Below are 25129 nucleotides of genomic sequence, written 5' to 3'. Positions count from 1 at the left end.
TCCTTTGGTTCTCTGCGGTGTGTGCCTTGTGGCTTCGCCCATGTGAATGTTTTGGTATTCAGCTTTTGCAGCTGGGGATGCTGGCCACTTGGCACTAGCATTCTGTCACTGTTCATGTAATTTCAGAGGCAGCTTCAACATGAACCATTGAAGGTTTTAATGGTGAGGAGCTAAAAATAAAGAATGGGAGAGACACTTCAGTGTGATTGATACGTGTTCTGCTATTCTCATTCTTTTAGTATCATGCCTCCTGCAGGATGATGTTCTGTGAATTTGTAACTGCATCACATATGTTATGAAGACGGAAACTTTTACCAGGCTTGGCATCTGGAAAAATAAGAGTCTTTAGCAAGATGGTTCATGAAATAGTGAACAATGACAAGATTGTGATGGTCATCTTTTTATTTTGCATTTAAAATGATCCACACCTTTCACAGGTATTGGGTTTTGGGTGGTTTTCCTTTTGTGGTGGTGTATTTTGAATGCTCTCTTCAATTCTGTTCCTGATAAGTCATACTCATTTGAAATCCTCTGATGTTTTTAGCTATGATAAAGGCTTGTTAGTTTGCTTTTGGGAAGAGTTTCCCAGATCGCTCCTGCAACTTTTGCTGGATACAATCGACATTCTCTTCTCTTGCTGACCTAAGCACATAGGTAGTATTGCTGTTGGTGTTTGTTGCAGTACTTCTTGTCACTACCTCATTCCATATATCATTCTGTTTCAGTAGTTTCTGCATGTATAGGGTGGAAGTATTAATCGAAAATAATGTGCGACTACTGTTCAACCATTTATAAAGCTGACTGACATAATGGAAAACTTTTTTTCATCTCAATAGATTAGACTAGATTCTAGTCTAGAAGACAAGTCCTTTTCATTCCTTTGTGCCAGCTACCAGTGTTGGAAGGAGGGGAGATGAAGAGCTATGTCTGCCAGACCTAACCTCAGTGTTTGGAAACCGGCATTTGGAACATGGGTTCTGCTGCTGTAACGTGGAGCGGCCCGTGCAGAAATGGCAAAGGGCTTCCTCTGCATGGGGAAAACCTGTCCCTTGCAGACACCTTACCGTCCCTAGCTTTGGTGTCTGGGCATTTGTTTTGTAGTCGTCTGAACTGGCATGACTTTTTCTCTGTGATGACTTTGATATTCTGCCTATGGATGTAGGAATTTTTTTCCAGCTTTATCAAATAGGTCTGGGACACAACCGTTACCTCAGATTTCATGGCTGTATCCGGGCTTGACCTGAAAACAGCATGTCATGTCCTATCATTACTCTTCCGAATTCCAAACTGGGAAATATTTTTACTATTGCCGATTGTAAGCTGAGGTGGTTGTGATATAATGAGCTTTGTAGTGGATCCCATGAAGTAAATTTTAACTTGAAAATGTAACCCCAGTGACAGTAAAGTTCTAAATCCTTTTCCTAAACTAACTTTTTCAAGGCGCTGCTCAATAATTTAGCGATTCTCAGCCAAACTACCGAAAGCTCCCCTTCAGACGAGCAGGGGAACGTATCAACCTCAAATGGCTGGACAGCAGCCGAACCGCCGGCCCTGGCAAGAGGGGACACACCGCGCCTCTCCTTCCCGCCTCGGGATGGCTGAGGGGGACGGGGGAACGCGGCCGCGCCCGGGCCCTGAGGGGACGGTGGCAGCAGGGAGCTCGCCTCGAACCGGCCCCAGGGAAAGTGGAGGGACGGGGGCGAAGAGTCCCGAAGGGTCCCGGCGCGGCTACCCCGCTCAGGGCGGCAGGGCAGAGCCCCCGGGGCGGGCGGGAGGCCGGGCGACCGGCGGCGGGCTGAGAGGAGCCCGCGCCAGCAACCGCCGGCGCGGCCCGGCTGGCTCCGCGCTCCAGTAGGTGGCCGCGGGGGGGGTCATGTGACGCCGCCCCTTCCCGGTAACGGCAGAAGCAGAAGTGGGAACCCCGGAGAGGCGCGGCGACACGCGGGGAGCTCCGGCACCGGCACCAGCAGCCGCCGGCACGGCGTCGCCGCGGGAGGCAACTCCCCGCCGCTCCGCAGGTGAGGGCGTCCCCGGGGGCGCGGGGCAGCCCGGCGGCGGGACGCTCCCCTCCCCGCGGCGGTGAGGGGCGGCCGCGGCCCCGGGCCGGCTCTGCTCGGGCCCCCGTGGGCAGCAGGTGCCGCAGGGCCGGGGCGGGGCGGCCGCGTCCTGCGGGGGCGGCGGGCGTGAGGGAGGGTCTTGTGAGGGGAGGCGAGGGCTGGCAGCGTGAGCGGGCTCGGTGAGAGGGGCGGCGGGGTGTGAGGGAGGGCCGTGCCGGGGGGTGGGGGGTGCCTGGCCTGACGGGGAGCAGGGAGCCCGGGGGTCCCTGAGGGAACCCTCCCACCCCGCACCTTGTGGCCGGCCCTCCTCCGCCGCAGGCCAGCCTGCCGAAGAAGAAGGAAGGAAATCTTGGCAGTGTCGGCGTGTGCCTGACAGCAGCCCCGCGCCGTGCACGGCTCTGCCCAGGGCTGAGGGCCCCGGCCTGGGGCCAGGGCTTCGGTCCCCGCCGGGCCGTGGCAGGTGGGCAACCGTCTTGCTGCGGTTCCCCTCCCCGCTCTTGGCCAGACCGCAGGACTCCGAGGGCAGCAGCTGCGTCACAGAGCTCTGCGCAAAGAGCCGTGCGTTGGTCGTTGTTAATTATTAGTGCTGTGGTACTGAACTGGTGTTGCTGGTGGATATCCATATTGGTGCTGTGCTGAGGCGGTGCCTGCTCAGGTGAGGTGACATCCTAAATGGATCCAAAGGCAGAGCTAGAGCAGAGGATGCGGCAACCCTTTTGCAGTGCCCAGTGCAAGTGGGAAAACTTAGAAATTGACTGGAGTCAAACTTTGGATTGCACTTCTCGGTTGACCTTGTGTGCCTGGAAGCTGTGTCACAGGGGTGAAGTTATAACAGATTATGGATTCACCAGTGCTTATCCAAGACGTTCTTTGCTAGCCTGTACGTTTATGCTCTGCCTTTATTACAGTTTTTCGTCTCTTCCTTTTGTGTGTTATTACACAGAGAGTTAAGAGTTGTAGACTGATCTTCAGGTAAGAAGGGGCTGTTTCTGAAACTCTGAATTACTGTAATGAAGTAAAATTAAATATACAGGTTTTTTGTTAGATTAAGTAGGGTTTTTCTTCCGTGTCCATGTTCACTTTTGCAGTGAGTCTGACTTATTAGTCCAAATCAGTCAGGCTTTTCAATAAAAAACAGTATCAAAAATATTCTTACACAAACAGTAACAAATGGTCCCAATTCTGCATGTGGTACAAGACACCATCAAAGTTTACCTCCTGTAGTGCCTACAATCAAAGGGAGTCATGTATTGGTGTCTGTGTCTAAACTAGAGCTTATGGTATGTTTCTGTGATTACTCATTGAATCGTGTAAGTGATGCTAGACCTTTCTACTTCAGGCTTCAGTAACTCTTCAGCAGAAGAGCAGTAATGCTTCTGTTGCACACAAGGGTGTCTCGTCGCTCATACCCTGCTGGTTTAGAGGTACCCAGATAATGGGGTGATGAGGGTCATTATGGAGTTCTGCTGTGTGAATGGGTAGAAACGTTGTTGATTCAAATAGTTGTGCAGTGATGGGTGTAAGAAGGTGGGGGGCACCTGTAGGTGAGCATAAGAAGGCTCATAATGTTTAAAAGGTTAGGTCTAATATCAAGGGCTCCCATTAGTTCTTTTGGCAGGTCAAATGTGTTTTACTGTTAGGAAGGTCTCAGTGACTTTATTCTTAAACTGGAGCAGGTAGCCAAAACAGTAGAGAAGTGGTCAGTTAGATGGATCAAGTATTATATTATTTCCACCTTTTCTGATGAAGTAGATATCCTCAGCTACAGTATTGTTTTAAAGTAAGTTTAAAGATTTGGCTTATGACTTAGGATTTAAGTTAGACTAAAACCACCGTTCGCTCTGTTTTTGGAAGAAAGAGCTACTTTAAAAGGGGAAGTCCAGTGTATTATATTCAGCGGAAACTGTTTAAGAAGCTACCTCTGAGAGGCAGTTCCTTTATACTAAGGGACTAATCTCTCAGAAAAAACTGTTGCATTGCATTTTATTAAGCTATATTTAGAAATCCCTTTTCTTGTCATTCTAAGTCATGTTTCATTTTACAGCTACACCTTGTACTGTAAAAGGCAGAGCAGATGTATATTTTGTTACAGTCTCCTGAAAACCTATACTCATTTAAAAGTTGACGTCTTTATTATTGCAGTGAAGTCTTACTAGAACGGTTAAACCTTGTTCCAAATCACGGCACATTAATTTTCTTACAATTCTCAATGAAAAGAGCAAAGTGAGAAGACAGGTTTGCTTTTTTTATCAGAAAACCAGACACTATACAAAAATTTTAATTTAGTTTTTTATTTTTCCCTCCTTTAATTTCTGTTATTACAAGTTATTGTAGCAAGACAAGATGACCGTGTCTTGCTAGATGTCTTGTTAGATGCAATAATTCAAATGATTATCTGATTAGTTCCAGGGAGTCAAAAAGGATCAGTTACATTCCGGCTAAAATCTGCCATGCTTACTACCCTTGAAAGTTGTCTGCTCCCTCTCAGTTTTAGGATTGGGTGTATGTATATTTTTCAGTATTACAAGGAAAGGGTGCTCCATTTTCTTATTACAGTAACAAGCGTATAGATATTAAACACCAAATAACCTATATAATGTTTTGCAAAACATGGTTTCTGCTATAGAGCACTTCAGGTTCACTGTGGGCAATGCAGAACAGGCCACGCTGCAGGTAAGAGGGGACTGTTGTTTGCTCCTCTGTTAGCTTACAAAAAAAAAAAATGGATTTATTGAAGCGGTAGAATTTAAAAAGGGATTGGAAAGATTGCACCGGACAGCTTCAAAGTCAGACAGACTGCACTGAAAGCAGCTAGTGACACAATGTTGAAAGACAGTTTTGTGGTATTAATGAGGGAGAGCAGAAAAGAGTGCTCTTGAGTGAAGAGCAGGTCAGGAGATAGTGACATGGGGTGAGGGGGAGGAGGGTTGGAAGAAGTTACGAAGGGGAAGCGAGAAGTGGCATGGTCGAATTAGCTATCAACATGGAAACTGAAACTGCTTGTGATAGAGAGTAGTGGACTGAGGAGAGAGGAAGAGAACCAGAGGAGATGCTGTGGCTGGTGGCTGCATGTGCAGAGATTCTTTAGACCTGTCCTGCTCAGGGATGTGGTTAAGGGGGGATGGTTGGGAACTGTGTGGCAGCAGCTCCTGCTACTTGTGTTAAAATGATACGCTTCCTTCTTGGTGCATGGATGAAAGAGCAAGTTCCAGGGCATCTTGATGCAATGATGTGTGGGAGACCCAAGCACAGAAACTTGCTAGTATTTATGACAGCTGCTGTGTACATATCTCTCTTTTGGCTGTTTTGTGCCAAGATGTGTCCAAAGTGTATGCACATAAATACCTGCCACCTGACATGTGGGTAAGGAAAAGTAGACTGTGTCGGAGAAACACAGACATGAAGTTTTAAAAGTGCATAAACTTTTTAGACATAGCCAACATTTGTTTCAGTATTTGTCCTTACTCATATTTTCCCCTAATTTTCTTTACAGCTCTTAGAAAGACAGATGGTTTAAATTCTCATATAGGTCTCATATAGGTTTAAGTTCTCATATAGTGCAAGAGTTCATGCAAGCTGATGTAATTATTTCTTGTGTTATCTTGTCACTGGATTGCTAGGCTTGAATCATCAGCACTTCTTTGCTTCTCCTGATGTAATATCAAGAGGACAGCAACACAGGCTGCAGAGCCTGTGAGGCTCCTCAGATTTCAGAGGTCTCTTCAGGCAGCGAACTGATGCTTCTTTAGTAATACAGGGCAAGAAGAACAAACCTGCTGCAGTTCACCATGGGGACAGCATTTTGATTATCTGAAGATAGCATTGGGAATATTAAAAAAATAATCCGGGGAGAGTAGAAGGATTTTGAGTATGATTCAAATCTGTTGCAAATATCTCTTCTCTCGTGTTGATATCTAGGTTGTCAATACTTAGGACAAAATGGATTTCCAGGTATTTCTTACAGGAGTGGAAATTAAATTCTGCTTAGTTTCAAGAATGAAAAGTTTAACTTTCCACTCGCATAGAACTCATGAAGTTTTTATGGAACATGATTCTACAAACACTCTAAAACAATAAAGAAATTCCTATAGGAATGGTGATTTCTGATAAGAGCTACTTCTGACTCTGTGGCAGAGAAAAATCTCTGTGACCAAAGGTATCACACTCTGTATAGAATACATAAAAGCAGATATGATGCTTGAAAGGAATTTGGTGGGGTCAAAGTGCATGTTTTTTGATGTCTTAGGAGACTCTTGAAGTCAACAAATCAAGATAAATATAGTTAGGGTTGGAACTTTGTTTGAGGAAATCTTACTTTGGACCTACCATTAACAGCTGCCATTTTCTGGGGAAAAAGCCAGTATTGCTATTTGAAGGCTTCAGAGGTACATTCTTACTTCTTACTGCTATGAGGTACTGCTTTGGTAAAAGAGCATTTTAATAGAATATGTGCTGTATTGTGCTTACATTTTACATTTGATGTACATGTATAATTTCTAAGTGATATACTTACTACAGAAAACCTGCTAGATATTACAGAAAAGGATTCTGTTAATAATTGCACTAGGTACCATTTTTGGTTTTCTAATCAAGAGTTGCTTGTGTAACCATCCCGGGAAGTAATCTTTCCTTGGCTGTGGGTTATACTGGCAAAAAAAATTGGAGGCTTGGTAAGTGAAATCAGCTGCCATGGTCAAAACAATTTGTGCAGTATAATTGCATTTACGCTATTTTTCAGTTAGGAGAGGGCATAGAAAATTGTCAGAAAATGTTACAGAGATACCAAATATTGCTCCTTTAGAAGAAATTTGTAACATAGTTCTGCATTAGGTTGAACACATTTTTTCATGTTTCTGATATGTTCTTTAGTTTTATTTAGACTTAAATACTTTCTTTGTTATGACCTAAGTATTATTTTCTCTGGCATTCCAGTGAGTTGCATTCTTTGTGTTTCGCTCTTTTGTCCTTATTACTCAGGCATACTTATATTTGGTATTTCTAACAGGTATTTCTTTCTTATTTTTTTTATCCTTTTTTTCTGTTATAATGCTGAGACTTTAGAGATGTAAATCATATTTGTAGTCATGGGGTCATACATGCAGTTGAAGATGTGCATGCATAAAAGCATACAGGGAGATATGACCCTTAACGTGATTTTTATGTATTTGGGCTAAACAGAACTTGGCTTACTTTGTTTTGGTTTGGAGCACTGTGTACTTCTGTGTTAGATGACTGAGGAAGCAGTTAGTGGTATGGTGCAGCTAGAAGAGAGGCATTGATCTTACTGAGAAATTTAGATCACAATTGTATGCAGTAGCTGCTCCATCCAGCTCTTCATTTTTAATGGATCTTGCAGCAGCGCGTCTACCAAAGTGTCACTGGTACTGCCTTCTGTGAAGGCTGTTTTCAGGATAAAATGGCAAGGATGCTTTTAATGTTAGCCGTGTGTGTGTCTTGTATTTGAATGGCAGGATTTTCTTAGGTAGTTTTAACTTACACAAATGTGATTTTTAAAGAAATAAAAATGCTGCTTTAAATATTGAATTTTCTCCCTTTTCTTTCTTTTTTCAGGACACTGAAAACCCATAGAAGTTTCATTTAAAAAAAAAATGCCCAGAAAGAGTATAGACTATGGAGTGCTGCCGGAGTATGAGAAAAGCCAGATCAAAAGGACTTTGGAGTTGGGAACTGTTATGACAGTATTCAGTCTTAAGAAGAGTAGTCCAGAGAGAAGGACTATTCAAGTCATAATGGAAACCAGGCAGGTAGCATGGAGCAAGACAGCTGACAAGATTGAAGGTTTCTGTGAGTATTCGCAAAGTGTACTGAACTTGGAGTTACTAATAAATTGATTTAATTGTCAAATATTGATTTAATATGAGCCTTTGTTAACTTAATGAAGTTTTTGGCTGAAAAGAGTTTGCTAATTTGCTGAGACTATTCTGAATTGTTGCAATGTAGGTGAATGATCTTCTGCAGCTCACTATTTAGGTATCTACCAGTACTTAAATATGATTAATGTGCTTTTGCACTAAGCCCTGTTCTCAGAGTTCTCATCTTTGAATATGACGATGCTTGTGTTCTCTATGAGTTGAGTTAGTGAGTGACAACTGTTTTCCGTCATTAAGCATCAAGATGTCTTGTAAATTCAAGCGATTAGTACTACTTTACCTGTTCTCTTTCCAAAACTAAAACCCCTCCAAATACAAGGAAACTGAATTAGAATTTCTGCCTTCTTAGGGAATTTGCTGTTTTCAAAATAGCAATAATTATTTAGGACCATTACTGGAAAGCACCAATGACTTAGGATGAAGCTGTGAGATGTAAGAGATGGTTCTAAGGTCCTGAGTTGACCCTGTCTCTTGAGTTGATATTTGAAGTGACTAAACCCACTATTTATAACAAGGTCAGGAAATAGAAGGGGAGTGTAAAGCTACATAGGACTGCAAAAGCTATGGTAGAAGAATAAAGTGGGACTAATCTTCAGTTCTTACTGAACACAGCTGATGTCCACCAAGCTCAGCCTGCACTTTTTGGAATTCATACAGCTCCTGTTAGTGTGATGTAATTACAGTGCTTGCATATGACTATATGGTAACTTTTTAAAATTTATTATGGGCATGATTTGCTATGCAACTTATGGCCTTCAATAAAGGAATTGAATAGTTTGCCTAAACTGCCAGAATTGTTTATTGGTCAGCCTCAGCTAATATGAGAAGCTTGGAGTTGAGGAACTGGGACTGTTTGGGAAAAGAAGTTGGAGTTGTAATAAGAAGTTGGAGTTTGGAGTTCAAGAGCTGGTAAGGCTGAGCAGATATATATCATACAGTTTTGGTGCTACCCCATACAGCTAGGGACTGTGAATGTCACCAGTTACTCTAGTCGTGCAGCAGACACAGCTGTGGAGGAGGAGGAGGAGAATGGAGCTTGTCTGTTGAGTTTTGGATTTTTAGAAGGGTTTTTTTTGTTTTTTTTGTAATTACACAGTAAGTTAAAAATACATCAGACAGGCACTGAGAAGTTGTGTGGTTTGTTGATAGCCTGTGCAGCCTGCCTTCGTGCTCCTGAAGTATTAAAGTATTAAATCTCTGGTTGCTACTGTTTCCGTTGGTTCCTGCCTCATTCCTTGTACAGACTGGACCTGCAACTGGAAATGAAATGTAATGAAATAAAAGACCGGTTGTCTGGAGGATGTTTTTGTCATTGGCGGTGAAAATGTGCTCATATGCAGTGTTCTGGGAAAAAGCAAAGGGGCCTGGCACCCTAATTAACAGGTACTCTGGATCATAATCTTGCAGTGCCCCAGTTTCTCATGTGGAAAATGAGGGTAATTTTCTGTTCCTATAACGATGCGTGTGAATGCAAGTACATTACTGGTTCTGATATGCTCAGATCCCAAAGTGAGGTGTGCCAAAAAAAAAAATAAAACCAGTCCTGAGAGGAGATGAATAATTCAGTTATGAGAGCATGGCTTGAATATGCTAAGCAAATAAAGCTTGGGGTTACACACAGAGCAGTAAGATTAAAACAAAATAGAAAATGAACTTAGTGGGTGAACGAGGCATTAGAGTCCTTTGACAAAACCAATATGTGATCATGCAGTTGAAGATTTACCGTAGCCATCTGCATAGAAGGGCCAAATTTAAAGTTGTACAGACTGTGCATTCCAGATTTTGGGGTCAACTCTTTCAGTGCTTGACTTGTAACCTTCTTTTATCAAAGCTTCAGGGGAGTGGCGTGTGTTTGTGGTAATTCTGATAATTGAATAGTTTGCTCTATTTGTAGATTCTAACACTTTTAAAAAAATGTGAATATTGTCATTTCACTCTCATACCTGGATAATCCATCAGGGTAATGACTTGCTTCCAGTTACAGAGGCAGTCATTACTAGAACAGGGAATATAGCTATAGACCTGTGATTTACCCAAAGGCCATCTGCCTCTTTCCCTGAAAACTGCAGTACTGTAGCAGTTTTTTTAACTGACCAACATTGAAGTGACCTTTATAATGATGGAAACTTTAGGCCTGAGAATGTAATAATCTAAAGCATAAATATGCAAAATATTGTTTTGTTGTCTTAAAAAGCAGCAAATCTGCCCAAAACCAAGACGTATTTTGCAGGCATTGTTTCAGAATATGTTGTGAACTGTTGTTAAAGTTTACCATGAACTGTATCTGATCTACTTGAAATGAAAGTCACTGTAGCTTTAACTTGCTGACAGTGTTTTTGCTGAAGAGGAAGGAAATATTTTATTTATTTATTTAAATTTTGCTATTGCTTCTTTTAACTGAGACTCAGGCTTCCTTTTTGCTTGAAAAGTAGAAAAAGTATGGATTTGAAGCTTTCATATTTAATAATGAAATGGATGGGCTTCTTGAATACTGATGACAGGGAAATAAAAATTTTTAGTGCTCTGGAACTATACTGAGGAGATGGTACCAACTTTGATAGAAGAAAAGTTGTTTTGGCTTGTATATATAAATGTATATATGGATGACCCCAAGTTTTCTCTGGTGAATTGTGTTGACTTTGTGAAAAATAAAAATCACATTTGTTTTTTTTTTTTAGTGGCTGAGGGCATAGGATTATCATCTCAAGTATTATATTGTTTAATACGGTTGTGCTGTACAAGAAATAATATTTGTGATGCGATCTTAATGATTGCTATTTACATGTGCTACAGTCCAATAAGAATTAATATTCAGTATGGGTGGGAAAGTTAAGATGGCTTCCTGTTTTGTGTGTGTGTGTTCCATTTTAACTCAAGTTTGGCAATTGCTTGTTACAGAAGGCAGAAAACTGAATGTTTATATCTGCTGTGGGGTTTGTATTCCTAAATCAGATAGTGAGGAGAGTTCTTCAGCTTTGGGACACAAAAATAGGCTGCTAATAGAGAAGATGGAGACCAACTTTTATACTTATTTTAATACATCTTCCTCTGTGATTCTGTGGTTATTTTGGAAGTGATTTAAGTCTCACAATAATAAAAAGGCAGCTACGCTTATTCTGGAATAAATTGACCTGTGCAATGGAGATGTGGGATTAGCTATCCTGATATAAATGTTTAGACAAACCCATGGCCCTGAGTGTGACAGTACTGTGTATTTTAAATTGCATTACTCGTGAAAGGGCCCCTTTCATGAAAAACCTGTCAGCATTTCTGTTCAGAATAGAGCAAAAGGGTTGCTAAAATTATGGCTGTTTCCTGCTTGGTGCAGATGTGTTTCTCTGGATGAGTAAGTAAAATGGAGATACCTTTCTTTAGAAAACTCTTTCTAGTCCCAGGCCTTTGGTGTGGTAACAAGTGAGGATATACAAAGGTTAGGAAATCTGGTTTAAACAGTCTCTGTTTTCATTGTGTAGCTCAGACCACACAAAGTCTAAGTACTGGAGAGTTTACATTGGCTTTCTAAAGACTTGAGTTAGAAAAAAAAGAATTTTCTAACAAAAATCAACTGGGGAGAAACCTCTGTATTTTCCTCTAAATAAAAGGTCGTTTGTGTCCTTTAGGGAAGGATATGCTATTTCAACAGTAGATCAAAAGGCCAAATTTTAAGCTGATACATATCAACTAAGTACCCTCACTTTAATAGAGCAACTGAAGTTTTCGGTCACTTTTTTTTTAGCTTGGGAGTTACTGCAGTGCCGAGAATGGCGCTATGCAATTTCTTAATTCTTCAAGTGCAGGGTTTTATTCTAGCTTCTGGTAAGTTCTAGCTTTAAAAATCAGAGAGGGAGCATTATGTACCAGCTCTTCTACTAGCGCTAGTCCTCCCTGCCCACCTGTGAGAGATGGGAAGGAGCAACATGTCAGTGTCTGCTCATACCCTTCCTGTGTTGTCCTAACAGTGTTGGTAACCTGAGCATGAACAGTCTTTCTTTCCTGTAGAGCTGTGCAGCCAAGAGTTGTTCAGGTCAAGTGAGTTCTTGGATGGTATTTCAATTTTCATGAGGTCAAGCTAGCTGTTGAGCTTGTCCAGGCTAATCAGACTTGCTGAAGACAGTAGATTTTGCTGTTTGTAAGGAAACTGATCTTCTTGTGCAATCTGCCTCTCTTGGGTTTATTGTGGTTCTGCTGTTGTAAAATGTAATGCTTTGTAGGCCCAAACAAAGATTACGTTTAGTGACTGTGGGGTGTCTTTCCTTTCTTTTTAGCTTGTAAAGTTAGGAGAGACTGGTAAATGAGCACCTTTCAAGAAAAGTTAAATAAAATTTGTCCATGTTTTCCATTTCGTGGGAGCTTCAAGTTTGCTTCTAGGTAAAAGGGGAAAGATTAGCAATGGAAAGAGAGGGACTGCTCATCCTGGAGTGTTTTTCAGGTTTAGTAGAGGGCAGGAAGCTTTTTAGCGCTGCAGCTCTTTTAGTCACCTGCTAAGACTGCAGAGTACCTTACATATGCCTTTCCTACATCAGCTGGGTCCAACACAAACCGTTGTCAAAACCAAAATGGATAGAAAGGAATAATGCACCTTTGAGAAATGTTTTTATTATGGATGTTTGGCATGCAGGGTTTCATTAGCGTATTAAAATGAATGCCAGCAGTCATTTTGCTTCCTTACATGGGGCTGCAGAGAGCCATGCAAATAGCTGAAGGAAGCAGGTCTGAGCCAGGAGTGACTGCGTTCACCCATGCCTGGGCTTCTTTTAGTCATCTTGCTATTCTATACATACAGACATTTTAGATGCCCTAATGGCTTTAAGATCATCTAAGGAAATTACTGTAGACACTGGCTACAAAATGTCAGAGTTTTTCCTTCTGCCTCTAACTTATTAATGCATTTCTTTGTATTCTGCATTGTCCTAATTTTAAACTGTTAAAGATAACCTAAAGTTTGCTAGGTGGACTATGGGAACCACTCATGAGGCTCAGAATCTCAGCGCTATTGATTCTAAGTTACATAGGTCGTCAGTGCCAAAATATTGGTTTAACTTCTGATGACAAATGTTTTTCCCTTGAGGAGTCATGTGGTTTTTGCTTGCTTGTTTTTTTTCTCCCTTGTTGTGCTTTGTATATTGCAGTGTGAGGTGTTAATACTTCACATCACCCATGCTCTGAAGCCATTGTGGGTTCCCCTGCCCCCCTCCCCCCCATTTATATTTCTTGGTATGCACACTAACTCTGGTTTCAGTGGAGCCCCTATTATTATTTCAGTAGGAGACATTTGCTCCATTTCTTGGATCAGAAGTAAGTTTTGGTGAGTGCAGTAGTACTGCCCCATGGACAGACTGGCCTGGTGAAAGGTTAGCGACTCGAATGCAGAATGCATGGGGTCTTGGGGAGTGAGGGTTATGCATAGGAATGGTATTTCTGATTGTGTGTGAAAGAACTTTGAGGTGATATTTTCACAGCCTAATATTAAGCAGATAACTTACAAGGCTAGTCTCACCTGTCTGTCCGCATGGTCAGCTGAGAGAATGAAGGGCTCCTCCAGAACAAAGTTTAGCTCCTGCTCTGAATTACTGTCTGCTGGAGTCTCTTGCTCTGGCCATCGGATACATAAAAAGCATAATAATACCAGCTTCCTAACTCTGTGACAGCATGGGGTTTTTGTGCTTTGTTTCTTTCATCTACACAGTTGGTTTAAGTATGTGAGTTCTGTTGCAAAACGTTGTAAACGTAAAAATATAATTTGAACTTTGAGATGAATTTTGAGTATAAAAGCACAGAAATAAAGGAGTACTTTTTGCAGGGTCATGGGTCTAAAACCCATGGCGATAGATTGGCAGCTGGCATCAGATACCATTGCCAGGAAAAATAAGCAAATCTGTTAGAAGTCTAGGGTGGACCACAGTCTTCGCCCCCCCCACCCTTCCCTTGCTGTAGCACAGCCTGACTTAGAAGCTGCCTGGTGGCAGGGAAGGCATTTGGCAACTTTGGTACTTTGGTTGTGTGGTAGGGGAATGTATTTTTCATTGAGTGATACGGTAGCGCAAGTGGGACCCAGTATGACTTGGCAATGGATCATTTACCCATTTTATTGACATTGTATGTTCATGGGTTTGCTGTTTAAGAACTACAGATCTTGGTAATTATAGTAGAGCTAAACTAACTTTTGCTTTACCAACACATGAGAGAAGGAAGCTTCAGTTTCCTTGTATGGAAGGAATTGATTTGCTTGTTTAATTTGTAATGGGCCATTTTTTTGCAGAAACTAATTTATGCATGCGAGATACATGACTGTGAAGCTGTGACTTACAAGCATGATTTATTCCAGTATATTGCTCAGCGTGTAACTTCCTTATGGTTCTGCTGTATATTTTTGTTGTACATTTACTCTTTACAATTTACAGCTGTGTGGGTCTGCGTGGTGGCCCTTGGGTCACACACACGCCCTGTGTTGTTTCTCCCCACTTCAAACTGTTGCAGGCTGGCCACACGATGGACGTGTGTTGTACATCCCCGTGGAATCTGGGGGTCACTTTCTGCCTTTCTGTGAGCTACTCTGCTGTGCTGTTTCTTTGCTAGGATACCAAATGGCCCACAAACAAGTATACTGTCATAGCTGAGGTAGAGGTTGAGGGAACTACTGGACAGCAGTGAAAGGCAGAGGGGAAGGAAGGAGTGGCCAAGCGTGAGAAGCACTTGTCAATACTCTGCTAAGAAATGTGTCTCTGCAGCTGACACCTGGGGTTTGCTGACAGAGTACATTTCAGTACTGCCAAATAAGGCCTCCCAGATTTCCCCGTATTGTGGTATACGCATTTATATGCATGTGAATAAATTAGGGCCAAAAGAGGTTATAGTATTTAAGCTTGTAGAGCAAGTAGGTGGCAAGGTGTAAATCTCCAGGAAGCTGATCCATAACGGATATTAAATTCTTTATCAGATGCAAAGTGCTTTAAGGACAATTATTAAGGGAAAGTTTGTGGCGAATAGAGTTTGATTAGTCACTGGAATATATGTGAGTTTCTGCATACTCTTCCATGAATACTTGTGTTAAGTGATGATTCACAGCCAGTAGAATTTATGCTCTGAGAAATCAGTGGTGCCTTCCTTGAATGTGCAAGTGTGTGATTCTCTGTAATGAGGTAATTGAATTATTTTAAGGAAGATTCTGTTGAGGACATGACTTCTCTTTTTATGATTACCTAGGAATTTTTTTTTTTAATGTGAAGAGGTGTCCTGCTTCTGTAAAGTGATTTAAACCAAATTTAATCCCATCATTTTTGGAAAAGAAAGATCACCTATCTTTTTTGATGTTCTTGATTTATTGCAAAATACTCAAGAAAAAAACCATTCTAGTGACCATTTATTTGTGCAGGCACACAAGAAGAATCAGGTTTAAAGCATTGGAGGGCCATATTTAGGAAGAGGTCATATAGTATAGCAGCTGTAAAATGCTCTTTCTGTATGTAGACCAAGAGGTTAGGGTATAGGTAATGTTGAAAGAGAGAAGGGAAGAGATGTGTTAGTGTTCACTAGTTCTGGAAACTTTCTGTTTCTCAGAGCATGAGATACCTGTGTTTCGGAATAGCAGAGATGCAGATCTCTTGGCAATGCAGTTGCAAAATTATGAAGCAGAGGAATAAAGGTTACCTAAATTGCGGCTTTTGCTGCTAATGATATGCCTCAGTAAACACAAAGTAACAATTTCTTTTTTTTTCTTCAGTCCAGACTTTTATTAATGCAGTAGGACTATCTTACACCTTTTTTTCATTTTGAATAGAAAGGTATGACCAACAATGTATAACATTTTGTTTTAGGATTAATGTGGACTGCTAATTTCACATCTCTCTTCTCCCATTTTTTCTGTAATATTTTTCCAGAGTTTATAGAAAAAAATGACTGTGGCCCACTTCTTAAATACATTCACCATTTCAAATTCATTTAGTGTTACTTATTTTTCATCTAACCTATGAAAAGTATTATCAAAGCTTAAGTTCACTTGAAATTCTCTTCCTGCTGAAAAGGTATTTTACAGAATTTGTCCTCTAGAATATGATTTTTTTAAAAAAACATAAAACCAAGCTGAATTTTCATGTTTCACAGGTATATTAAGAAAGGGAGCGAATGGAAACAAAGAATTAACTTACTAAATTCACGTTATATGTACTGTGTTTGCATTTTCAGATTGTGTTACATTGCCAAGCAGAAATCACTAATTTTTGTAAAATGTTGCACCTGGGTATTTAATGATCACAGCTCATTGGTGAAGTAGTGTAACTGTAATATAGTCATGTAGATAACAGGACCAGATCAGACCACATGCAGTTTACAGGGTGAGGTGAAATGCAGGGCTGTATAATATAATGTAATGGCAATCTTCTGTATGTTGCCACAAGTGGTGCTGTTCTAGCTAACAGGTTCTTTGATTTCTTTTTTTTAATTTTCAGTGTTTTATTTTGTGAATTTTATCCTGTAGCATGTTTTCCCTGAAATTCAATTTTGCTTTTAAACTCTTGCTAAAACAACCTGGCAAAGACAGCAAATTTTCATTCCCTGCATCCTTTTGTCTGTCAGATACACTGGGAAACTTAAAAAACTAATACCTAAGAGGCTATTTATACAAGTGGCTTACATTCTTAAACATAGATGAAGGCTTCCCTGCCCTCTCCACCCCCACCCAGCCCCACTTAAACAGCCATGTAATTTAATTAGTAGAATTGTTATTGCCAATGTGAACTTCCTCTGTGGTGGAAAATTTGTTTCTTTCCCTTTCGAGAAGATGGGGTAACATTTACAGCACCTGTACCTTTCTGGGAGAAGTGATGAGTAGCCACATATTCTGCTGAGGGGTGTGAAATGAGTGCTTCTTTTGGCTTGACTGTTAGACTTGACCTTGCTAGTTTCTAGCAGTGACTTTCACTGCTATCAGAATTTTTTTCTGTCTGAATTTTCTTACTGTTTCAGACATAAAGTAATAAACAAACTTAATTCACATTGAAAACCCCAAGTTCCTATTCTGTAATTTTCTTTCTGTTTTGTATTCTGAATACTGCTAAGAAGCAGTATGTCATTGCAAAAGAGAATCCACTTCTCACTCTTTGTGAGGTATCTTTTCAAAGGAACATTAAAATTCACCTTTTTTCTGTTTTAAAATTGCAATGTTTCAATTGTTACCAAGGGGATCTTTGTGTAAGTCTTCAGCTGAGTATTTAGAGCTTGGTTTCTGTGGTCAAATGAAAAAAATGAACGTGTGTAGCCTTTAGCTGTTTTCAAATCATTTCTTCCCTTTAGCAGCTCAGTTCTGCAATGTTTAATGCTAACTTAGAACCACCAGACTTCCTGTCATGGCCAGCCAGCGAAATGGGGATGGAATGAACTTCGTAGACCTGAGCACCCCTGATGTGATTGATCAAAGTGAGTGTGAGATGGAGGTACTCCAGTACACTTTTCCCAAAGTCAAAGTTTTACGCGGCAACATTTTTGGTTTGTTTTGTTACATGGAGTAGAATGTAAACTTTCATGGGCACATATGTAATACCTTATTCTTAACTCATTTTCTGAAGGTGGCTTTTAATTTTTAAAATGAAACCAACAGCCATTTGAGATGTATGGTGCCTTGAATTCAGAGCTCAAACTGGGAAGGGCTGTAATATGTTGTTGCTCTGCTGAGCAGTCCAGTGAGAAGTTATTAATTTAATGGTAATTTGTTGTTACTGTACACAACAGCTCTGTGTGACCTGATTACTTAAAAACCTGTGGGTTGAAAAGGTGCACTTCTCTAAACCTTATGTCAGTCACACAGCTAAATCCCCAGAGGACCCCTTGCAAAGGTAGTCATGTGTGTTTTCTCAAGATGTACCACACATGGTGTTCTCCACGATGAACTCATGTTCCATCCTTGTAACTGTGTTTTCAGATAATTTTGTAGTGTACCTGTAATGACTTCCTTGGGCCACTGAATGTGTCACTAAATTTCACTGTTTGTATGAGCTGAATTACTTTCCATGCCACTTCTGTACTGTCATGCTGCACGAGATGTCTGCTTTCATGTGACCTTTTCCTTCTCTGAGAGAAGCCTCACCTTGTTCCCTTTAGAGTTGCACAAGATCTGTGTTTCATTGCTGCTTCAATAAAACAGGCTGTTAAGACACATCTTGTATAGTTAATCTTTAATTCTGCAGAAGTGAGAACAAAGCCATTGTCCTCACTTACTACTGTGAAGTACGTTTGCAAAAGGATACTAAAGCTTTCTTCATTCACTGGGAGCTCATTTGCACATAGCCTGCATTGCAGGGGGCAGTTTCTGCCTTTCTGAAATGAAATCTTCTTTGGAATATTTTGTAATGCAAATTGTTGGGGTGGGGGGGGAAGTGAATTCTGAAAACTCCGTTCTTTAGTGCAGGATATTCCTATATATATACACACATGAAAATGCAAACATATTTGTATAGAGAATGCCCACCCGGTGTCTCGGTCCACAGCACTTACGTGATGAAAGCCCCTTATTTTCCTCTCTGAAACATTGCCAGTTGTTTCCCTTTAGCCTTCTTGAGACCTATTGAAAATACCTGCCAAAGTAAATAATGCTCATGGCCTGATTTCTGGCTCTGTAAGCCTCCTTTGAATCTCTCTGTAGGCTTTGTCTTCTCCTCCACTAAGTACATAACTCTAAGCTCTGATCCAAGCATCATTCATGGCCAGAGACACTGAAAGACTCACAGGGACTTTGGACTTTGAATCAGGAGCTTTATCTTACAAGACCCTGTGGTCCATTATGCCAGTCTCAGCTGAATTTTTACACTGTTTATTAAGAATTTTCTGTCAGGGATACCTTGCTAGGTTGACAGCCTCTGAGGTTTTCTGACATCCCATTTATACACAATTTGCCTGACTTCCCAGCCTAAAATTAGCTGAATTGACCGAAGCTGATCTGTGCAAACATGCCTTCCTGCAGTGAACTTATATAGGCGCTTCCAGCTAATGTAAGGTGTTCTGCTGTTGGCATTGGCTGGTTTTAAGCAGGGTTGTTTTCCTAACCCAGTTGTCTGTTTTGGGTGCTGAATGGTTGCACTCCCAACCAGAGGTGGGTGTTGCGTGAGCACAGGGATGGAGAGAGGCAGAACTTCTGCCTTTGAAAAGCGGTGCTGGTTTCTTCTCTTCTTCTGGAAGTGTTCTGTGCAACTATGTAATGTTTTTTGCAGTTCTCCTGTTCATGTTGTTCTCTTCCTGTGCTTACCTTATGTCTTGTTTTTTGCTCAGCTTGCACAGTACCTATGGTAGTGGAATCTAAGTTCTGTTTTGCCGTCTGCCTCTAAAGGTAACTGAAGGAAAGGTAACACCAATTCATACCTATAAGTGTGTGACTAAATGTGATCACTACTGCCTGGTTATTTGAATGGAGATCAGCGGAGATGTTGAGGATCAAAAGTTCATTGTTAAGTTTATGGCAGTAAAGAGCTCTAGCAGGGGCTCTGGAAGGCACTGAGCAATTAATCTGTGCAGTCTTTGGAAAGTAGCTATGTAGCAGTGTAATGATCCATTGAATTAACTGATTTGCTGAACCACACACAACAGCAGGAGCTGAAGTTCAGCAGCTTCAGGCTCTGAACTGCCACGAATGCTGCATGTCCAGATCAGAGCCTGAAACAGGATGGTAACTGAAGGTGCCTTGGAGGCCAGTCTCGTTAAAGAGCCACTTGAGGGAGTTGTCAGAATCAATAGGTGACTGATGAGGCTGCCAAGGAGATCTTTTTAACCCGTGGAAATAACCACATAAAAGAATGGATTAAATGTAAACTAGTATTTTAGGGTTTTTAGAGTGGCACTAGACTTCTGAACTGTTTGGCTGGGGACTGAATGCATTGGGAGTGTTTTGTTGGATATGAGTCTACTTCTTTACAGGGCATACTTTGATTTATGTTTCCTTGGGAAGTGCGTTAATGTTCTTGCACTCTTTTACGGAAATTGCACCTGTGAGCTTATTGGTTTTGATCTGACACTGCAAGCTGCATGTGTCCAGGTCTCTGTCTAGGTCTGTGCGTTCTTCAGGTGTGTCAGGCTCCAGGAATACCTGTCTGTGAAGCCAGGTCAGGATACAGCTCTGGAGTTTGCACATGGGATTGGAAAGGAGGAAGGCTCCAGTACTTCAAGGCAGTAAGAAGACAGAGTGCCCGAGGTGCTGTGCTTGTAGTTCTGGCACAGGCATGAAGTTACATTTTAATTGTTTAGTGACAGATTGCTATAAAAAGTTCGCAGTAACTGTGTAACAGCTACGTTGGTGTAGTTGATTTAGTAATCTGAGTCTGAAACATGTTGCAGCTTTTCCTGGCCTGTTCCTTTCTTGGTTCAGTTGGGAACAGCCATTCTGGACGTAGTGGGCATCGTGCAGAGGATGCTGGGTGACTCTAACCTGGGGAGACAGCAGAGCTTAGCACAAGACCAGAATATACGCTTGCTGTGCATGTCTTTCTTTTCCCCCTCTGATTTTCTGCCTTGGCTTTTCTTTCAATAATATAGACTAATAGACTAAATGACACTATAAAATGTCATTAAAATATATACAGGTAGTTTCTATTAATTTTCTGAAAATATAACCTGTATTATAGCTTTCTTTCTGTAAAAATCTAGACTATTTAATAAAACTTGTAGTTTGTACATCCGTTTCATATATTATTTAAGTAAATGTAATTATATCTTGCCAGAATTTTGTAGGACATATTATATATATTGCCGGCAAAGTAGAGGAATGTAAAATTCTGAATTTGACGGGTTTTGTTATAAATATTCCTCCCTATCCCCAATTTTGTTCTCTTGCTGAACCATTCCTCTGTCTACTGAATGTTTAGCAATTATAGTAGTGTCTTTTTCAAAGACCAGTCTGAGAAACAATAAAATGGTTACCAGTGTGAAACCTGTGCATACAAAAATCCTTGTGCCTGTATGTATATACACATACATTCACCCAGGAGAATGGGATGGTAGGGTTGAAAGGTCGTAATGCAAGGCAAAGAACTGCAGTGAGTATACGTAACTGAGGGGAGACATTGAGTAAGTTTGTGTGTTTGTTTCAGAGGTCAGTATGAGGTAAGAGCCACTTGAAATGACAACAGCAATGCAGGTTGTGAAATCTGTTTTATCGCTGCTTATAGTTTATAGTTTGAGGGGGTCTTCGTGCTGTGGTGTACATATGTGTGGATTTATTGGAGTTTGAAATAAAAGGTGTGCTTCACTTTGAAGTTAAGACTGTTTTTCAGCAGGGATTTGTTGGGTGAAGGGAAAGCAAAAGAGGTGACTGGGGTTGTTCTTCCCAATGGTTAGACTGAGCCAGCATGGTGTGCAGTCCCATGCCATTTATTGTAGCCGTGCAACCTCCTTTCCTCCCCATTTGGGTACCTTCTATATCTGCATCCTGATTCTTCTCTGCTGATATTATTGTGAACTGGTAGGCTTAGATCATCTTTTTCAGGTGGTGGCATTTTGGAATGGATATTTGGATACAATGCTAGGGGTCTAAGTGAGACTCTGAATGGTAAGGGGATCAGAGTCATCAGTAGGAGCTTTTGGTTGCTGGTCACTTATGGTCATGTAATGAATTTATTTTAAAAGATTACATCTAAATTTAGGGTCCTTGGCCAATCAGATATCTCCTAAGATCTGCATGTTATCATGGTTTGAGAGGGTGGTTGAGACCTGGAGGTTGAGACATTAAAAGCTCTATGTTGAAGATACTACACTTGGAAAAATTAGTTTAAGAAAGATGCTTGTGTCCTATGATTAGTTCAGGTTAACGTCTGAGGTCCCATTTTCCCAATGACTGGGAGAAAGGAGTGTCTGGTGAAAATTTTGGCCTGGGATACTTTGCAGAGAATAAGAAATTCCAAGATGGATTAATGTTTCATTATCAGGATTTTATTGATGAACTTCCTTGCTTGTCTCTCCCTCCTTTCCATGTTGGCATCAAGAAACCTAGCATTACACAGGCCAAAGCTTTAACCAGTGTTCAGCTCCCCCTCCACTGGCAGTAGAGTTGCTTTTTCATTATATTATTAACTGTCTTCTGTTGCTGATGAGGTGCTCATTTAAAACAGGGAGTTTATATTACAGTGTTCTTAAATACATGGGCAGAAACCCTCAGCTATTTTCCTTGGATCTTGCTAGGTCTGATAAACACATTTCAAGAGCAGCCATGAAATGTTTTTCTTCACTCTTCATCCTGTAGCTCATAAGTCAAGACTGTCCACAAGTGGAAGAGCTGCTTATTTGTCTGGTCCACAGCCAGAAGAAAACCACTTCCTCAGTTTTCTAATAAGTGTCTTATCTTGAGAGTGCACATATTTCTATTTCAGTGCTGCCTTACTACTGTTATGCAGGCCATGTAGCAAGGCTTTGATAAAAAGGGATCTGACTTGAGAAAATGTGTGCTTGTGCAGTGTTCCCATTCTGCTATGCTCTAACACATACCTGTGTTCTGTAGAAAGCAGCAAGTTGAAAGTGATACAACAGGTTATGTTAAATGACAAGAAATCTCTTTGGAGTTGACCAGGGAAGAACTCACAAATATTTTAATTATTAGGCTGGATTTTCTCTTTATATTCCTTCTTTAAAGATTTTTCTTACAAGTGCCAGTGACTATCCTAGCTGACTAGCTGACAAGGTTAGCTGACTATCTAAGATCTGGTGCATAATATTTAGGTGGGTAAGTTAGAAGCTGTATCTTTTCATTTTTGTCTCTGAACAGTTGTGGCAGTTGGAAATTTTTTGCTTAGAGTAAATACAATTTGTGAAATCATGTCTTCTGTAAACCCAAAGGGGCTATGTGTGTGTACTTTGTCCATGGATATTCAATGATAGCGAAATGACAAAAATATGACATGTTATTTTTCTTCTTCTTTTGGTCCTTCTTTACTGTTGTCTCTTAGCCAGTAATATATTTAGATTCATGGATTGCAAGCTGGTGGAGTTTGCATTTCTTGCCTGATAAAGATCTGTAAATTTATATATAGATATTTTATATATGTGTGCATGCTTTGTTCATCTTATTGTTTCAGGCTCTGCTGGAAGGTAAGTGCGGTTGTACTGACTGAATGTTTGTTTCCTTTTAGTGGATCTGATGGAAATAAAAGAAATTCGTCCAGGAAAGAATTCAAAGGACTTTGAGCGTTGCAAAGCAAAGCAAAGGGAAGAACACTGCTTCACTATTTTTTATGGTACCCAGTTTGTCCTCAACACCTTAAGCTTAGCAGGTACATTTTTCTTCTTTTTTTCTTCTTTGAACCTACCGATTGAAGAAATCAAGTACATTGACGGAACAGTAATGCAAAGGCTACTGTGATTTTGACTTGTACAGTTCAGGAGTGCATCAGATGTTTAAAATCTGGAGGTAGACCTTTTACTCAGCCCTTCATGTCTGTGACCTGCTGCATTTGTAATGTTTTTCTTTCAAATAGTGTATTGTGTGAGTGTAGTTTCTGATTTGCTCAATCATTTCTAGCAAGGTAGACTTTTGCTGGTTAAATATCTCTAGTAAGGTTTACAATACTGGAGAGTAGAGGTGACGCTGTTGTCTTTAAAGTCGCAAAGAATTTGCTGTTGTCTTCAGTGTGGCCAGAATATTGCCCTGACATTTTTAGTCTGGCTGAAATGATTCTGGAAACAGTAGCCGTAAAGAGTTAGACTACAGCTGTGTCACAGAAACTTTCCTATCACCTATGAGCAATTGCAGACTAATTTGGAAAAATGAAGTTCCAGTTTGGGTTATGCATGTGCATGTCACCTGGTAATACTAAACCTCTTCTGAAGAGGTAGTAGGGGACCATAAATAAAATTGGAAGGTGATAAATTGAAAATTAAGAGATCTGGATGAAGCAGGATCCTGTACCCTGTAGCTGTGGAAAGGGTTGGGGCACTTCTTGCACCAGGTAAGATTATCCAGGGTTGCAAATCCAAAGATTTTGAAATGAAGAGGGATATAAATTCTTACAGTGCAGGCTGAATGCAGTTTCTAACTGGTAGAGTTCACGAAGAGATTTCTCTTCTAAAGAGTTTGTGATGGATTCTTGGTTTAGAATCATACAGATGATTTATTTGGAGCGGTAGTTCTCTCTGTCCTGTGCAGGAACACACTTGTCCATTTAAATAATTAAATTAATTGCAAAATCTTAATGAGAGAAAAGAGTGCTTTGTAAACATTTTAATGCTAACAGTAGCTTTTTTTTTAAAAAAATGGAATTAATTGCTTATGGATTGCAGTACTAGAAGACAGTTTTTTCGCAGTCTGATGCATTGGAAATTAAGGACTGCTTGTGACTAATCCATTGTTATAGGCCTTTAACTTTAAATAAGTTTTACCATTGTTGGCTGAAGTCTGTGAAAATTTTGACTAAGCAGCTGTGCTGAAGTGCAGCTGTGCCAGGTACTTCAGATTGATTTCCTCTAACAACCCCCCTCCCCATCCCTCCTCCGTGGCAGTTCTTTAAACCAGGCTTCTGCCAATACTTTGAAAACACTCAGAACTATGAGATATGTTGCGGTAATGCTGAACTGCAGGAAAACATGATATAACTTTCAATTAAGGGAGAAATCCTTGTCGAAGTGCTTTGTTGTGGTTTCTTAAAACAATATAAAATAATTGTTACTTAAAGGGAATGGTAGCTGTCATTAAGGGCAGAATTGTCTTGGGAGAAGAATTGGCTTGGCAGTGGTAGTGGGTGTTCTTTCTGAAATTGTAACTAATTGAAAAACATTTCCATGGGGAGCTGTGGCTGGGCTCTAGCTTCATCCTTGGGGCATAAAGCGTTGTTTGAAAAGTATGTTTAAATAAAATGTAATCTTCATCTTTTGAGAAACTGTTCTTCTTTGAAAGCAGTTAAAAGAATTTGCACAGATTACAGCTCTTGTGTGAAAATAATTTTTCAGAACTGGTTTAACTGAAGAATGCCTTAATGAAATTTCAGAACCAGCATGCTTAAGCAAATGGACTTTGACCAGCTGAAGGCTGTAATGATAGCATCTCATCCAAGGCCCAAAAAATTGGTTGCAGCCTAACCGGTGTTCCCTAGGGAATGCTATACCCAGCACACAGTTCATCATCTTGCTTCTGTTGGATCAAAGCATTACCAATTGTGATCGTGTTAAATCATGTGGAGGATTTTTCTGGTTTGGGAAATGAAAAGGCAAACTACGTTT

The 25129-nt window shown here is 40.7% G+C and overlaps 1 protein-coding gene across 2 annotated transcripts in view; it reads left to right on the top strand.

Moving 5' to 3' along the window:
* The first annotated feature begins 1896 nt into the window (after window positions 1-1896).
* The window catches only part of PLCG2 (phospholipase C gamma 2), a 66650-nt gene continuing 43417 nt past the window's right edge, over window positions 1897-25129 (top strand). The window contains exons 1-3 of one of the 2 annotated variants that reach the window (XM_075101292.1): window positions 1897-2018; window positions 7629-7862; window positions 23047-23187. In XM_075101292.1, coding sequence (XP_074957393.1) covers window positions 7667-7862; window positions 23047-23187 — 337 coding nt within the window. In that variant the 5' untranslated portion in view covers window positions 1897-2018; window positions 7629-7666. Of the gene's footprint in view, window positions 2019-7628; window positions 7863-17239; window positions 17360-23046; window positions 23188-25129 lie in introns of those variants that run through there. The other variant, XM_075101293.1, reaches the window with a different exon arrangement.

This window comes from Phalacrocorax aristotelis, chromosome 8 (assembly GCF_949628215.1).
Source record: "Phalacrocorax aristotelis chromosome 8, bGulAri2.1, whole genome shotgun sequence".
NCBI classification, from domain to species: Eukaryota; Metazoa; Chordata; class Aves; order Suliformes; family Phalacrocoracidae; genus Phalacrocorax; species Phalacrocorax aristotelis.
The sequence above is the reverse complement of the archived record's forward strand: the minus strand, read 5'-3'. Positions and strand labels throughout refer to the sequence as shown.